Source organism: Chlorocebus sabaeus, chromosome 22 (assembly GCF_047675955.1).
Source record: "Chlorocebus sabaeus isolate Y175 chromosome 22, mChlSab1.0.hap1, whole genome shotgun sequence".
Taxonomy (NCBI): Eukaryota; Metazoa; Chordata; class Mammalia; order Primates; family Cercopithecidae; genus Chlorocebus; species Chlorocebus sabaeus.
In genome coordinates this window covers 96,186,200-96,203,219 of record NC_132925.1, presented here as the reverse complement: position 1 = coordinate 96,203,219, position 17,020 = coordinate 96,186,200, and the positions used below count along the sequence as shown (strand labels likewise).

General features: G+C 40.5%; 1 protein-coding gene across 3 annotated transcripts in view; it reads left to right on the top strand.

The window, feature by feature from the left end:
* Positions 1-2,281: 2,281 nt before the first annotated feature.
* Positions 2,282-17,020, top strand: part of ABHD5 (abhydrolase domain containing 5, lysophosphatidic acid acyltransferase) — a 29,299-nt gene continuing 14,560 nt past the window's right edge. The window contains exons 1-3 of one of the 3 annotated variants that reach the window (XM_073010301.1): positions 2,282-2,437; positions 10,404-10,489; positions 13,359-13,731. In XM_073010301.1, coding sequence (XP_072866402.1) covers positions 2,391-2,437; positions 10,404-10,489; positions 13,359-13,731 — 506 coding nt within the window. In that variant the 5' untranslated portion in view covers positions 2,282-2,390. Of the gene's footprint in view, positions 2,438-2,780; positions 2,915-10,403; positions 10,490-13,358; positions 13,732-17,020 lie in introns of those variants that run through there. The other 2 variants (XM_038004088.2, XM_073010302.1) reach the window with 2 other exon arrangements.

Here is a 17,020-nt window from a genome sequence, read left to right as displayed (position 1 = left end):
AAAACCCTGTCTCTACTAAAAATACAAAAAATTAGCCCGGCGTGGCGGCAGGCACCTGTAATCCCAGTGACTCAGGAGGCTGAGGCAGGAGAATTGCTTGAACCCGGGAGGTGGAGGTTGCAGTGAGCCAAGATCACACCACTGCACTCCAGCCTGGGCAACAGAACAAAACTCCGTCTTAGAAAAAAAAAAACACAAACAAAAAAACAAACAACAACAACAAAAAACAAGAAATATCTGGGACTGGGTAATTTATAAAGAAAAGAAGTTTAATTGGCTCATGGTTCTGCAGGCTGGACAGGTGCTGGTATCTGCTTGGCTTCTGGGAAGGCCACAGGGAGCATTTACTCATGGCAGAGGGCAAAGCCGGAGCAGGCATCTCACATGGCTAGAGCAGGAGCAAGAGAGTGAGGCGTAGGGGCCATATACTTTTAAACGACCAGATCTCACAGGAACTTACTATTGCAAGGACAACATTAAGGGGATAGTGCCAAACCGTTCACGAAAATTCACCCCCAGGATCTAATCACCACCCATCAAACCCCACCTTTAACTCCAGCCTAGACTGGAGTTGTGGAAGTCACAATTCAACATGAGATTTAGAGAGGACAACATCCAAATTATATCAGAGCACATACTTACCTACCTGCCCTTAGGTCAAAACAACCTTGGTCTGGGAGGGTAACAGCACAGAGATTTACCTGACTAGCTGCTGTCCAAGACCATGCTTCTGTCCGTAAGTTCCCTAATAAATCACCTTTTACTGACAAGCTGGATTTGTCTGCTTCATTCTTTAGTTTCTCAGCTCCTTCTGCATTTGGAGGTCACTTTGCATATATGGCCCTTTCATAAAACAACCAGGAATTCCTGTAAAAATGTTTTTTATATGTTCTGGTCTTCCCTAAAACATTTTATGAATTAGATCAAACACAATAAAAAATTTACTAGTTATTACTATGCCTAAGAGATTATAAGTGGCTTTCCCCCCTCTAAATTACAGAAGACACCATTCCTATCCTAGAGGACTTTCTCATGTAGTTGGAAAGATACTCGATAATGTTTATTAAAAAGCTGTAACAATTACGCAAGGCCGAGAATCTGACAGCAAGATGGTCGATAAAGACAGGTTTACAGTGGGGCTCAGAAGAGAGAAAAAGAGGGAGGAGAGTCAGGGAAGGAGAGCAATGAACTGAGTCTAAAATAAAGGTTAATGTATTCGCATAGGATCTATCAAAACAGGAGCCGTATTTCAACTGATTGTTTTCAAGCACCTAGAACAAAGTGAGCCCATAGTAGATACACATGAAACACAAATGAATGAGTAGTAGTGGGTGGTAGAATTACAAAAGCAGGTTGCACCTGATGGTTAAAAAGCTTGAAAACAGGTCAAGAAATACTTCTATTTAGGTTAGTCATTTGCCCTCAATAACTCTACCTACCTAAACATCGATTTTTTTTTTTTTTTTTTTTTTTCTGAGACGGAGTTTCCTTCTTGTTGCCCAGGCTGGAGTGCAGTGGCGTGATCTCGGCTCACCGCAACCTCCGCCTCCCCGGTTCAAGCGATTCTCCTGCCTCAGGCTCCCGAGTAGCTGGGATTACAGGCGTGCGCCACCACGCCTCGCTAATGTTACATTTTTAGTAGACACAGGGTTTCTCCATGTTGGTCAGGCTGGTCTCGAACTCCCGACCTCAGGTCATCTGCCCGCCTGGGCCGCCCAAAGTGCTGGGATTACAGGCATGAGCCACCGCGCCCGGCCAACACCTACTCTTTTCACCCTCCCAGGTATCTAGAGGGTTGAGTGGGAGGGAAATTGCTGGTTTGGGACACTACAGTAACACCAGCACCTAGAGCAGTGCTCAACTGACTGAAGGCTCCTGTGAGTCGCCCTCTCCCCCCGGCCCCTCAACCCGCGGGGAAGGGCTGGTGGGAGGCCCGGGAGGCCACACAGCGCCTCGATTACGGCATTTCATTCGCCACTGCACCATCTATCGGACACTAGCTAGGCTGTTCCAGGACTGGACGCACCTCCGCCCCCAAGGTGCCACCTGACAGCCAACACTGACGGGATGATGCATGAATACACTCATTATTCAAATTAGCTATCACCTAACTCAGTCGGGTGAGTCTCACCAGTTCTTCTGGACTGACTGTCCCGCCCCGCACTCACACCCGGGGGCGTCGGGCGGGAGAACGCGTGCGCGCTGACTGGGGATGGCGGAGGCAAGGCCGGGCACGCGCAAACGCGGGCGCGCCGCCAGGCCGTGCTAGGGCGCGGAAGACGCATGCGCGGGCGGCCCGCGCGGCCTTAAGTGCAGCGCCGACCTGGGACGGCCCAGTCGGCCTGTCAGCCGGCTTCGAGGTAAGTCCCGGCGCTTGCGCGGCGGCGGCTATGGCGGCGGAGGAGGAGGAGGTGGACTCCGCCGACACCGGAGAGAGGTAAGCGCAGCCGGCAGAGGGCAGGGGGCTTCTATGTGTCTCCGGCGCGCACCCTCCGCGCGGGCCGGGTTAGGGCCCAGCGGGCAGCACCAAGGACTCGCCGCCCGCCTGGCGATGACCGGCCGCTTCCTCGCCCCAGCATGACTCCGCGAGGCGCCCCGAGGCGTCCCGGCGCCGCTCTGCTCCGGATAGGCTCCCCTCAGCGCCGGGGCCGCGAGGTGTCTGAGCCGGACTCCGGCCGCACCGGGAGGCCGCCTTGACCCCGCGCGGAGGGTCCGCCCCGTTGTTGTGTAAGCCGCCCCGCGGGCCGGCGACGGAGCTGGCCTCGGCGGCCGCACTGGCTCGGACTCTGCCAAGGGACCCGGCCTGTCCCAGTGCGGCCGGCGGGCGGTGCCCGGTAGACCCTGCACCTGACTGCCAGGCGCGGGAAATGACCGGGTGTCTCTGTCAGCCTCCCAGCGCGGCTTCCGTCTACAGGTACTACCTGTGCTCTGTCCAGCCTGGGCCGCTGGGCGATCTTTCCCGTAGCCGTGGGAAGGGGCGGCGCTTCCTTGGGGGGGGTATTAGAGGCCCGAATTCGCCCGGGAAGCGGCGGGAGGGCGGGGGTGCCCAGAAGGGGGGAGGGGAGAAGTTAGGGAAGTGGGTGTATGGCTCTGGGTTTCAGATACTTCATAGAAAGAAAGTTAGCCCTTAAGATAGAGATACCACGTTCAAATGTGATAATTCATCTTTCGAATAAAGGTCTTTGGCTTGCAAGCTCCACTGGCCCTTATTGTTTGCGCTTCTGGGATTTTTCTGGCGAAGTGTGTGTTGCATGTGCCTTAGAAGAACACACATAATGTATAGGAAACTGGAAGTTGGAGGGCAGATGTCTAATCTGAAACTTTTTGATATACAGGTGTAGTGAGTTTATTCTTTTCTACACCTAAATGACTTCTTGCATTTGTTAGTAGAAGAATAGTAGTTAATGAGTGGAATAATTGTTACGGAGATTATTGCCTTGTTTCTCAAGACCTGTCATTTATATTGGAAAGTAAACTTCCCCCATATATATTTAATTTTTTGACATCGGTTCTACTTCAGACCTCTGGAGAAATTTGCCTAGGAAGCATGACCTAAATGATAGAATATGGAGTACCATGAAGACAGGGATATTTGGAAAGATGTCATGGGGGAAAATTGTGAAATATTAGAAACGAAGTTATTCTCTTGAGTTTTGTTTATTTGTTGAGGTTTGTTGATGAACTTCCTCGTTGCATTGAGGTGAAATGTTGAATGTTATGTGGACGCAAGTAGGAACCTGATTGGTAGGTTGTGTTCTCATCTGGTTTGTCACAACATTTTTGACTCTTGACACTACTTTCAGGTGGACTCTTTGGTTTTGATGTAGTGGGACCTGGAAGTCCAGGACACAATCGTGAAAGGGTTTTATGGCTTGGAGTGATGGTTGGAGGTCATTGGAGGTAGATGATTAAAAAATCCTTAGCAGCTGATTAGCCAGTTTCTAGACAGAAGTGGGCTTCCCTGGTATTCTTGGCAATATGCTTTAGCGGTGTCTAGGGACTATCCCTAGAAGTGATCCTGTGAAGTCCAAGGTTGACCCTGTGTGCTGGATGTTATTGTTCCCATTTTGCAGTTGAAAGTACCACTGGAAGGGCTGCTGACAGTCTGCCAGCAAGTAGCAGGGCTGGAGTGGAACCCTTTCAGGTGTTTAAGATGCTTACCCTCTATCTCTGCTGCCTGTCACTGGAATTGGGACTCGTGGGATGTCTGGCTCTTGTTTTGAATACAGTTCCCCAACCTTAAAACATTTGAGATTTAGATAGGGAGATGACATTAACAAAGAAAAGTTATAAAATGTTCATCTGATGGCTTTTTGAATATGATTCTTGTCCTTTACTTTGTGGCACTTAGTGAAGACAGGCATACTGGGATCCATTTTGCTTTCAACATCCAACCCCTTTCAGCTGCAGAACAGTTGAGAAAGCTAAAAGTGATGAGAGTAGAGTAGACTTCTGTGAATTGCTTTAAGTTATCCTAGAGAATGATTAAGTGACAATTGAGTTGAGAGGAAAGCTGTCACAGAATTGCCCAGTTGCAGGGTAGACCATAAAAGAGGTGATTTGCAGTTGTGTGCTGGAGTTGATTTGTACCAGCAAGCCATTGCTAAATTTTCAGGAATTTTGCCAACCGTTGGCAGCTTGAAATTGGCCATGGTGGGAGTATTTACGCCACGGAAATCATCAAATGCTATAAATAAAGTATAAATAAGGGATTTTTCTCTCCCCTCCCTGCTTCAGTCTGTTTGCTAGCTCCCCACTGGGTTTACATTAGACTGTGAATGTAGGTCTTTGCCTTGGAGATAGGAGAGTGGATTTCTCTATCTAATCTTTTTAAAAACTGGCAAGATACGTGCCTTTCTGCTGCCTTCTCTCCTTCCCAAACCTTTGCCACCTGACATCTTAAAAATCACAAAACTTTTCACTGCCGCATCCCAATGGCCTTCTAGTTTTTTCAGTACTTCTTCTTGGGTCCTTTTTGGTGTTTGTTACTGTAATGATAGTTACTACTATTTGAAACTCTTATTAGACATTCTAGGTCTTAATGACATTTTGCCTTTTATCTTACCTGAGAGCAACAATACTTTTATTCATTTCTCCCTTTTTTTTTTTCATTCTCTAAATGTAGTCATTTTCCAGGATTCTGTCATCACCCTTGTTTTTATTTTTTGTCTTGTTTACTTAAACTCCTTGAACTTTCTCGTCTGTGGAGATGACTCAGATCTCATTTTCTTTCTGGAGTCCTCTTCTGTACTCTGGTAATGTTTCTAATTGTCAGATGTTTGTGACTGATTGCTCAAATTTAACATGCCCAGACCATGATCTTATTTTTACCTTCCTGCTCCTAAACGATATAAAAAGCTCAGTTCTTCCTCTTGAAACATTATATTGGCTTAAACATTGCCTTGACGAATTGTTAGGTTTTTAGTCTAATCTCATGGTTCTGTAATTCCCACTCCTGATTGTGAGTTATTAAAAAAAAAAATCATGTGGTGAGATGATTCATTAAAACTGTTCAGTTTGAGACCTAGGATTTTTAGTTTTATTCTCTTTATTATCTAGTGAATGAACTTATTTTAGAACTGATGCAAAGAAATGTAACTCACTTGTTAAGTAGACTACACATGAGGCTTCTTCAAGTGTGTTCGATAATGAGGTGGTATAAGTGACTCTAAAATGGTTTGTTTACTGTGTGAAGGAAGGTAGGAAACAATGGGGAGATAAGTGTTACCAGCACATGACTTGTCTAAAACACTTACACTACCACTCTGAGTCTTTAAAAGTTACAGGTTAGAAATGGGTGGGGGGGGGGCAGTTAAAAGAATATTAATTAGTGTGTTAACATATATTTGAGGGCCTGGGTTGTCGTTGATAATTTGAATCACTTAAGTATCATTTATCCAAAATAAAATGGCATGTTAGTCACTTAAATTGTAGTTGTATGAGACCATATTCTTTTTTTTTTTTTTTTTTTTTTTTAGAGACAAGTTCTTGCTCTGTCGCCCAGGCTGGAGTGCAGTGACACAATCATGGCTTACTGCAGCCTCAACCTCCTGGGCTCAAGCAATCCTGCCATCTCAGCAACTTGCCCTCCAGCCCCCGTATTCCCCCTCCAGGTTGCTGGGACTACAACCATGTGCCAGGCGGCTGGTCTTGACCTCCTAACTGAGCTCCAGCAATCCTCCCACCTCAACCTCCCAAAGTCCTCTTTTTTCTTTTCTTTTTCTCCTTCCCAAGAATAGAATTTAAAAAGTAAATTCCCAAGAAAGGTCTTTATTTACCCAGGTGTTACAATTTCCAATTTGGAAGTTTTTAGTCATTGGTTGAGGAAGTATCTCAGATAAATATAAGTGTAAATATAAATAAATATATATATATTCATACCTGTAATTAATTTGGATATTTATAATAAAAATCAAAGCCTCATGGTTTCTTTAAATGAGATAGAATACTGTGCTTAGGTTAGTTTATCAAGAGCAATAATAAGTTTATATGATTTTTCTCTCTCAACTGTACTAGAATAGGAATGGAGGCCATTTTAAACAAAATTTTAATATAATGAAATCCTCTTTACTTATAACCTAATTAGAAATGTTATTTAAGTGGCCAAGAGTGTGTGGAAACTGGCCAGATTTCTGCATATTTTCTTCAGAATCTTTGAAACCTCTTTCACTGTTTCATAATATTTATAGATTGTGCAATTCAGGTTTGGTAATAGTATAGATAGTCAGATATGTTAAAGAACAAAACAGAGATTACCAGGAAACTTAAGTGTTGGTGGTATAGGGTATAAGTACAATGTAATTTTTTTTTTTAACAGATTAGGTAAAAAGTTAATGGAAAAAGTGGTGTCTGTCTCTCACTCAGGATACTTAAAGTCAGATTCTTAGGTAAAATATACTCTATTAAAATATGTTAAGCACATCTTACTTGGCTTTCCTTAGAATTGTCACCTCTGATGTGATCTTTTATAACTTTTCTTACTCAAAAGTCTGCTCACTAAAAAGATTCTCAGTTTACACTACAATGGTTATAAAACAAGAATCCTTTTTTGTTTTGTTTTGTTTTTGTTTCTGTGATTAGATAGATGCTTTAGGGCTTGTATCCTTTGCCTTGCTAATAAGGTAAGTGCCCAACTGATGGGGCTGTGTAGAAAACTTTTTGGCTTGCATTGGTAAGCTTTCCCCATGTCATAGATGCTTACTATTAGAAAGCTATAGTTCCTGTGGTGAATGGCTTTTCTTTGTATTATAGTTGACACTTTGGTCACTGTTGAGTTTAGGCCTCAGTGATGGATGATAGTGTTTATTGCTTATCTCCTTAAATAAAATAGAGAAGTTAGGTTTTGCTTTTCTATTTATTTTCCAAAGCTATGAGGAAAAGGCATTGAATCTAGTTTACTGTTTTATAGGTGGTCTATGTGAATTTAGTTTTTACCTTGAATTTTGTGACCTCAGAAGAATGGCAGGATATCTGACAAGCTTCAGTCCTGTGTCCTTAGTTCCAGTCTTCTATGTATTTAAACCTAGGAATGCTGAACAACACTGAATGACATAGGATTCCACTGGGGAGGGGGCAAAGGGTCTCTTTGAAGGTGAGATTACTTTACCCCAAAGACAGGAGGTAGAGTTGGATGGGTAAGTTTTAGAGGGTTGAAGCAATAGAGGTTGCAAGGTAAGGTATGGGACCTTTGAACAAACAGGAATCAACTAAAAGATGGAAAAGATAGGCCCTTGCTTTTCACTCATTGGAAGTGTTCCTTGGAGCCTATTATATGTATAACACTTAATCCTGTAGAGTGTCTCAAAGAAGTAGAGGATAGTTTCTGTAAAACATTTAACCATCTGGTTAAAGTAAAACTGGACAGAAACATCAGGGCTTAGGGGAAGAGTGCTGTCTTTACAATTCCATTAAGGGTGAAAATATCTTGCTATGTTTTGTTAAATATATATTTTTCTGTTAGAAAAAAACCCACTTTAAAAAAATCACCTGTTTTGATGAAGATGCTTCTTTGAAAACCTGAAAAGAGTTGGTGCCTCTTCTTATGGTTGAAGATGTAATTTTTTAGTATAAAATGTAATGTAAGCTTACAAACATGAAAACATGTTTTGCCCCTTCTCTGAGTTGAGCTGGTCACTAGGAGGGAAATCCATGGACAGACAGTCCCATTGTTTGAAAGCTGGTTTTGTGGTAAGTGGTAAGTTGATGGAGGTAGGCATGATTCTTCCATTACAGGCTGGTATGTAACTTTTTAAACTCTGGTGCTTTGTACATAGTAGGTATTCAGTGTCTGAATTATTTTTTGAATGTTGTTTCTTAAAAAAAGCATCCTTTTTAAATGCAAAGAATGCATTTGTGTTTTCTTCACCCCAATTTGTCTGTGATATCAATTGGAGCAATAGTAGATTATACTTCATTTCACTGTATTTTTTTTTTTCATTGACCTCTGATTCTCTCTGGCAAATAATTGTGATGTGGTTTGAGGGATGTTCGTTTAAGACAATGGATGAGATTGAGTTGTAAGTAATTTCATGTTGGTACTAGTTCATATTTTTATGGTTAAATATAGACCTAATGGCTGGTCAAGAAAAAAGAGCTTCACCTTAATGATAGTTTATTGTTTTTAACCTCTAAAAATCATGAGTTCTTTTATTTTAGTGGCCTGTGTATTAGTCCATTCTCATGCTGCTATAAAGAACTACTTGAAACTGGGTAATTTACAAGAGCTGTGCAAAGCCATAGAGACACATAATCATGTGAAATTTTGGGAGCTATGAGGTACTGGAAAAAGTACAATGTATAAAAGAAAAGAAAAGATAAGATGGGATGGAGGTAGGCTGTGGATGGATTGCAAAGTACCTTCTGTGCAGGTCCAAGAAAATATAGACTTTATCCTGTAGGTAATGGGCAACTCTTCAGACATTTTAAGGAAGGTAGTCATTTGAGAAAAAAGCACTTTGGAGTGGCTCAGAATCAAACTCAAATCTCTGCTTGTGTCACTTACTTACTAGCTGTATACCCTTGGACTTGGTGCTTAACATTTCTGAACTTCAGTTTTTACATCTATGAAATGGGGATAATTTGGACTGAGAATCTCCTGGATTGTGAGTGACTTAATCATTCAGCAAACATTATTTATTGAGTACCTGTTATACATAATATCCAGATAAATTCTACAGGGAAGGGAAGTATTGTAGGATGAATGTACAAAGGTTAGAAAGCTGGGTGTTGGATCACAACACTTCCAAAACTTAACATATTTTCCTACTCACACCTATTCTAACTCTTGTGTTGTCTGTCATTATAGTGGTACCCCAAGAGAGACGCCTGGGAATCCTTATTATACCTTCTTTATATCCAACCAATTATCAAATCCAACCTGTTTTCCTTTTTAAATATTCTGTGACTACATCTTCTTATCTGTATGCCTGTTGCCAAAGCCTTGGATTGGGCCCTTACCTCTCATCTGAACTCTGCAGTAGTTTACTTTTCCTCTTCTAATTCATTTCTTTTTCATCAGAGAGTTCTCATTTTAAATAATACCAGCCATGTACCCAGCCCTTGCTAACTGTCAAATGACTGCTGAAGCTCTACATTATGTCAGGTTATTACAATAAGCTTTTGGTTTGTAGCTGCCAGGCCAGGAGTTGAGGCTCACCCTCTCCTTTGTTGGCTACAAGCAAAGTATGTCAGCTGCAGTCCCCCCAGGCCTTTCCTCACTAGTTGCCTCAGATCTGCGTCCTTGTTCTTTGTTGTGCTGTCTTCCGATGGATGCTTTGGTCATTCTATTCATCTACTGTTTGCTGAAACCCAAAGCTTTTTTGTATTTCTATTAGCAGTTAACCAGTTCACTGCAAGGAGATTGTACACAGTCCAGCCCCTGACATTTGTGTTAGGGGTATGTTACTACTCATATGAGATTTGAAGCCTTTTTTCCCCCCAAAAATGATAGATCTCAGATTTTAATAAGGCATCTCTTTTCTCAACCCCTATAGAGGTACCTTTTATATTCACTGTGAAACTGTCATTCAAATGAATCTACTCCTGGTCTTTAACTTTTTTTGCACTTCTACTCCAATAAGAGGCTGTCTTGCAGTGGGGAGGAGTGTATTTTTTGTGTTTTCTTGTTCTGCCCATTTTATCTTCTTTCTGTTTATTTGGAATCTGACTATCCATGAATAAGATAGACTTTGAGATCTACTTGTAAGTACACAGGCTGAAGTTGACTATCTGTATCCCAGTACTTACCACCATGTTTTGTGCATGTTAGGTCACTTTTGTCACACATAGCTTCACCATCACACAGGTAGTAAATTTCCTGTGCTGCCTTTCTTCTGTGCGTGTGACAGTTGGTAGTTGAGAAGAACATGAACTTACCTATTTGTATTTTGTTTTTGGTGCTCTAGGTCAGGATGGCTAACTGGCTGGCTCCCTACGTGGTGCCCTACGTCTACATTACATCTTAAAGAAGCTGAAGAGAAGATGTTAAAATGTAAGGCTTTCTTCTTGTAAGTTAAATGAACTGTGTACTAAGATAGGTCCGATATATCTCATTGCCCTGAAACTAGAGATAAGATTTTGTGGTGTGTTCATTGTTAGCAAGATAACTTTTTTTCCTTTTCCTTGTCATTAGAAAGTACAGAAATGAATGTTGGGGGCTGGCAGGTAGGAGTTCTAAAACTTTTTGGTCTTGGGCCCCTGTTATACTCTTGAATTAGTAAAGACCCCAAGGAGATTTGTTTATGGGCTTATTATCAATATTTACCATTTCTAATTCAATTAGAAATTAAAATTGAATAATCAAAAATGTTAATTTATTAATTTCTTTAAAAATAATGGTAACAAACCCATTACAGATTAAAATAAAGTTTGTACCAAAAAAACAAATGAATACTTTCCAAAAAATATGTAGTGAGAAGAGTAACATTGTTTACATGTTTACAAATGTCTTTTATGTCTAGCTTGACATAAGGTTGCTGCTTCTGCTTTCAGTCTGATGGGTAATCACATATGTGACTTCTGGAAGACTGTATACCTACTAGAGAATGAGAGTGAAAAATACAGTCTTAGTATTATAAGTATTATGATGAAAATAGTTTTGACTTCCTGGATCCCCTCAAAGAGTCTCAGGGACACCCCCCTGACCATGCTTGAGACTATGCTTTGAGAACAGATTCTAGGTGTTTCAGAGCATGCAGCCTTGTATAGTGAAAGTACTAGACTGGACCCAGGTAACTTGGTCTAGGCCCAGATCTGCCACAAAATCTTGGACAAGTCACTTTGCTCAGCTTCTTATTTCTTGTAAAGTGAAGGGGTAGGATTTTTGTAAAATGAAGGGGTCCTTAGAATTCCTTCTAGTTCTGGCATTCTAGGATTCTGTATTTATAGTGGTGTGGAAGCCCTTTTTTTTTCCTTATGAGCACTAAAATTTATCCAAACTTGTACCATCAGGGCATTCCAAGATATCTGTGGGTATAGTTCTAAGCAGTGGTATTTATTGTGCAATTTTGTTTTGCTGATTCTACTTAAAGGAGTGGATTAAGTAGTACCGTTCACATTCGTGTGTTATTTTTGTATGTAGGTGTAGATGTTTGTACATGTCTGTTTTTCATTCTCTTTACCACTAATGGATTTGTTTGTGCATTTGAATGATTCAGGAGTCAGTGACCATAACTGTATATATCCTTAGGAAGGGATAATTAGCCATCTTATGTGAATTTTTTTTTTTTTTTTTTGAGACGGAGCCTTGCTCTGTTACCCTAGCTAGAGTGCAGTGGCACAATTTCAGCTCACTGCAACCTCTGCCTCCTGGGTTCAAGCAGTTCTCCTGCCTCAGCCTCCCGAATAGCTGGGATTACAGGCACCTGCCACCATGCCCGGATAATTTTTGTATTTTCAGTAAAGACGGGATTTCGCCATGTTGGCCAGGCTAGTCTCGAACTCCTGACCTCAGGTGATCCACCCGCCTCTGCCTCCCAAAGTGCTGGGATTACAGGCGTGAGCCACCACACCTGATTATTACACAGATTTTTAACATAATGAACTTTTATTCCATGTACTTGGGTAAACTTGCTCTCTACAAAACTGAGAAAGTTGTCATTGTGATTTACCAAAATAAAAAAATTCTTATCAGGAGATAAAAAGAGGTGCTAGATTCTCAATTCATGCATCTAACAAACATGTTGATTCCCTTCCTTTTGGTTCTAGGGATGCAAATAGGAATGTGAATTGGTCTGTGCTTATCAGACATGAAAGTAAGCTACTGTGGAATGAGTTATCTGATAGTTTTACAGATGGTTTTTATGGGAATACACAAGACGTATGTGTTCAAAATGCTGAAGTGGTTTGGCCTGGTACTTAAGCCAAAGTAGCCCCTTTTCTAAACTAATGGTATTTCCCCTAACTTGAGGGCATGTGCTCTGTTAATAATCTGAATGAATGTTAGGTTTCTTCTTTGCTGCCACTATATGGATACAAAACCTGAGATTATTTCTTTGGTTAAAAGGCAGAAACTCCTGTTTCTTCAGTGTTTTGTCTACTGTATATGAATATGCATAAATAATTAAGGGGTATATCTGAAATGCAGCTATTCAGTTGATAGTTAAATATAAGTGAATTTCAAATTTAATTTCATTTTTAGGCAATTTTTGGGAGTGTTTAAAGTATTTAGTCCCACAGCATTGAAGGTAAAAAAGAGCTTTGATCTTTAAAATTGTGACCATTTGCTTTTTCTGGGAGATTACTAGAGTTGGACCCAAGTTACCTGATGTGTCATGCTGAGGAGTTCCTACAATACTTTGTCAACTTTTTTTCTACTAAACTTTGAAATGACTTAATATTTAATTTATGTGTTTAATATAGATACCATTAATCCTTCCCTAAGTTTATGATTACTTTTAAAGGAAAAATGATGCCTTTGAGTCTGACTTCAACTCAAAGTTAACAAAAGAATACCACCTTGAAATTGTAGGACACTTGACAGTATTCTACAAATTGTCTGCAAAGCTGGAGACCTTAAAATAATGGATTCGGTAGCCACTAAGTTCCTGTTCACTTCTAGGAGTATAATACCCTCATTTGATAGATGTGAAAAGAAGTTAGAAGGTAATATGACTTGCCAAAGACCTTGACCACAGGTTACTTGAGTTTTGTCTGAGGTAGGTCTTCCCCCTTAGGTTTAAAACATAGTCATTTAGAATTATTTACTTCAATAAAATGTGTACTTTTAAAAAATAGCTGGCAATAAAAGCTAAAATCATGAGATTGGATACTAGATGGTTTGTAATTTTTGATTGCTCTGAGAATGCTTCCCTTCTCAGAAGTAATAAAATGAAACAATTTCTTTTTTATGTTTTCATTAGGTGTCCCTTGCACATACAAAAAAGAACCTGTTCGTATATCTAATGGAAATAAAATATGGACACTGAAGTTCTCTCATAATATTTCAAATAAGACTCCACTTGTCCTTCTGCATGGTTTTGGAGGAGGTCTTGGGCTCTGGGCACTGAATTTTGGAGATCTTTGCACCAACAGACCTGTCTATGCTTTTGACCTATTGGGTTTTGGACGAAGTAGTAGACCCAGGTTTGACAGTGACGCAGAAGAAGTGGAGAATCAGTTTGTGGAATCCATTGAAGAGTGGAGATGTGCCCTAGGATTGGACAAAATGATCTTGCTTGGGCACAACCTAGGTGGATTCTTGGCTGCTGCTTACTCGCTGAAGTACCCATCAAGGTAAGTGGTGGTGACAGAAGAGTGGGATTAAAACTGTGCTTCCAAGTACCAGACTCTAGTTCTCATCTTTGGTGGTTTTTGTGTCTGAGCCTTACAAGGCAGACATTCTCTTAAAGGACCCTATAGACCACACCACAACTGATGATCAATATAGTAGCTGAAATAATCGTGTCAGATCTTCCTATTACATGTACTACATGTTAATAGGCTTGGGAAATGGCTTTCTATTTGTTAAACTTAGAACTGTAGAAACTTTAATGTATAATTTTAAGCCACAAGTAAAAATTATTTGTTACTATTATCGTTAAATCTATGGATCCAGCAGGCTTTGTCTAATGTTTTCTAAGTTATAGTAAGCTGTAAGGGGAAACCAGAAGGTTAGAAGATGTAGGTACTAGTGCTAGCTTTATGACTTAGAGCAAATCACTTAACATCTAACCTTTAGTTTTCTTTTATCTAAACTATAGAAAATATAACTTCATAGCATATATCCCAGGGTTTTTTATTATACCATACCCTAACCTTTCTCATTATAAAACATTGAATTAATGAATGTTTGCTTCAAAGTCTTTCTAGCATCATCTCCTTTCTTTGTCTTTTTTTTTTTTTTTTTTTTTTTTTTAAAGAGAGAGAATCTCACTCTGTCACCGAGGTTAGAGTGCAGTGGCGTGATCTTGGCTCACTGCAACCTCCGCCTCCCAGGCCCAAGCGATTCTTTTGCCTCAGCCTCTCGAGTAGCTGTGACTACAAGTGCATGCCACCACACTCAGCTAATTTTTGTAGTTTTAGTAGAGATGGGGTTTTGCCATGTTGGCCAGGCTGGTCTTGAACTCCTGACCTAAGGTGATCCACCCCACTCGGCCTCCCCTTTGTGATCTGGGATGACAGACCTGAGCCACTGCACCCAGCCTCTTTACCTTATTTTTAAATGCTGTTTTCTATTTTTCATGTTACTACTGTGAGAGAAGGTCACATTTAAGTGCTAAGAAAACAGGAGAAACACTCATCTTTTGGAAAGAAACAACAAAAAATGAATACAGCATTTTCGTGTTGCCAGTGTATTTTTCCATTGGACTGATTTTTAAATCCAAATTTGCAACTGATTTGGACTTTGAGGTCTGTGAGTGAGACATGGGATGATGGTCATTTCAGAGTCCCTGTATATACCTATAAGATCGCCCCATTGCATAACTCTGGGTGTGTGTTCAACACCGAATTTGATGGGTGAAGCAGCAGCCCTGTGTCCCTGAGGTTCTCTTCCTCTGGAACAGCCACTTTTTCCTCTATAGACCCTTTAAACTTTAGCATTTACACCTGATTTTTCTGATCTCATGGTCCTATATGTGCTAGACAGTAATACTCCTGTCAGCTGGTGGACCTGTTCTTTAAAAAGAAACATAAATTTTCTTCTCCTGGTTGGCATTTTGGGGTTACTTTCTTTCTTTTCTTTTCTTTTCTTTTTTTTTTTTTTTTTTTTTTGAGCCAGAGTCTCACTCTGTCGCCCAGGCTGGAGTGCAGTGGCACGGTATCTAGGCTCACCACAACCTCCATCTCCCGAGTTCAAGCAATTCTCCTGCCTCAGCCTCCCGAGTAGCTGGGATTACAGGAGCCTGCCACCATGCCAGCTAATTTTTGTATTTTTAGTAGAGACAGGGTTCTACCATGTTGGCCAGGCTGGTCTCAAACTCCTGACCTCAAGAGATCCACCTGCCTTGGCCTCCCAAAGTGTTGGGATTACAGGCGTGAGCCACTGCACCCGGCTGGGGTTACTTTCTTTTATTGTGTCTTACTGTTAGTGACAAACACCTATCTGCATTTATGGTGAAAGGAGAAGGAAGTGGATGCCTTTCTGGTACAAGTCAACAGGGCTATTTGTGGGAGTTGAACTTCCTTTGTTTTTTATCAGGTGTGTATTATGTCTGTGTCTGTCTTGTGGTATTTATTCTCTGGAGATGTGACATGGAACTCTGCAGGCTAGACCTTGGTCATTAAACCCTAAGTCTTAGAATCCTGACCCTTCATAGCTCTCTACTGATAAGGTCAGTTGGTAAGAGTTTCATTTTCAATTGTGAACTGCTCTAAAGAAATAGGGGGTGAAGCTTCAGGGATTCAGAAGGGAATCAACACTTTAAAAACAGCTATAAAAGAGAATAGCAAAAGGTATCTAAAAACAAAGCTAGTGATTCCTGCATTGGATTGATGATATTTTAGAAAATGGTTTTTGAATGTTTGTGTCTAATGCTAGAAATAAAACTAGAGTACTGTATCAGGACCAAGAATCATAAGTAGTAGCAGTAAATGGATATGAGAATGCTTGAAATAATTAGCCTGTCTAAATTTGACTGGTTGCCAACAAAATTTTGAACTGTATGGAGTATGTTGAATATTCAAGTTTATATTCTTAACTGCATAAAACTTAAATTATTAAATACAGGTTAATTTCAAAATAATGATGTTTTCTAGATTTTCAGATATCTCCAATCATGATTATGTCCAGTCAGTCAGAACACCATGGTTGGCACATAGTGGCTGCCTAGTAAATATTTCTTGAATAGGTGATTTTGAAAAAGAGAATTATAAGCTAAGTTCTCCTTTTAGCTTACAATTTTTTGTTCTTTTCTCTGTTCTTCTCTTTCCATTTTGCACAGAAGTATCAAGAGATAAGAGCTGGTCATGTCATATCTTTCTAATTTATTTTTGGGAGAAAAATTAGTTTCAGATATGCAAGCATAAGCAGGCAAAGATTTCAGTTTTATGCCTTTTGCCCAGTTAATCTACATCTTAAGTTACTATGTCATAAAAACAGGTTACAGTGGAAATAAAGAGATCATTCTACATGTATGTGTAAGAGAAAGGTATTAGCATGTTTCTTCTAACATTTACACACACATATATGTATATATAATATACATGAATATTTTACAGAATTAAACAAATTGACCAGCCATTTAAACCAACAACTTTAGTTAGTTTAGAAGTGTGTTAAATCTACTAAATAAAAGTAAAATTTTATAGTTTATTTTTTCCCTATTCTAATAGACCAGATTAATACCCCATTGTAGCATATAATATAGGAAGACTGGAATTAACAATCTCACGGGCTTCCCCTTCTCCCTTGCTTTTTTCCTTCATTGCTGTTCAGTATGGCTTCCCTGGAAAGCACTTCTCTTTAAATGGAGAGGACAGGGAAAAATGAGTAGCTCTTGTCTTTTCTGCAAGGTGCATCGTCTCCTTTGGTGCCCTTTGGTCTTGCTGTCCACATGTTTATTCATATTACTAATAATGTTGC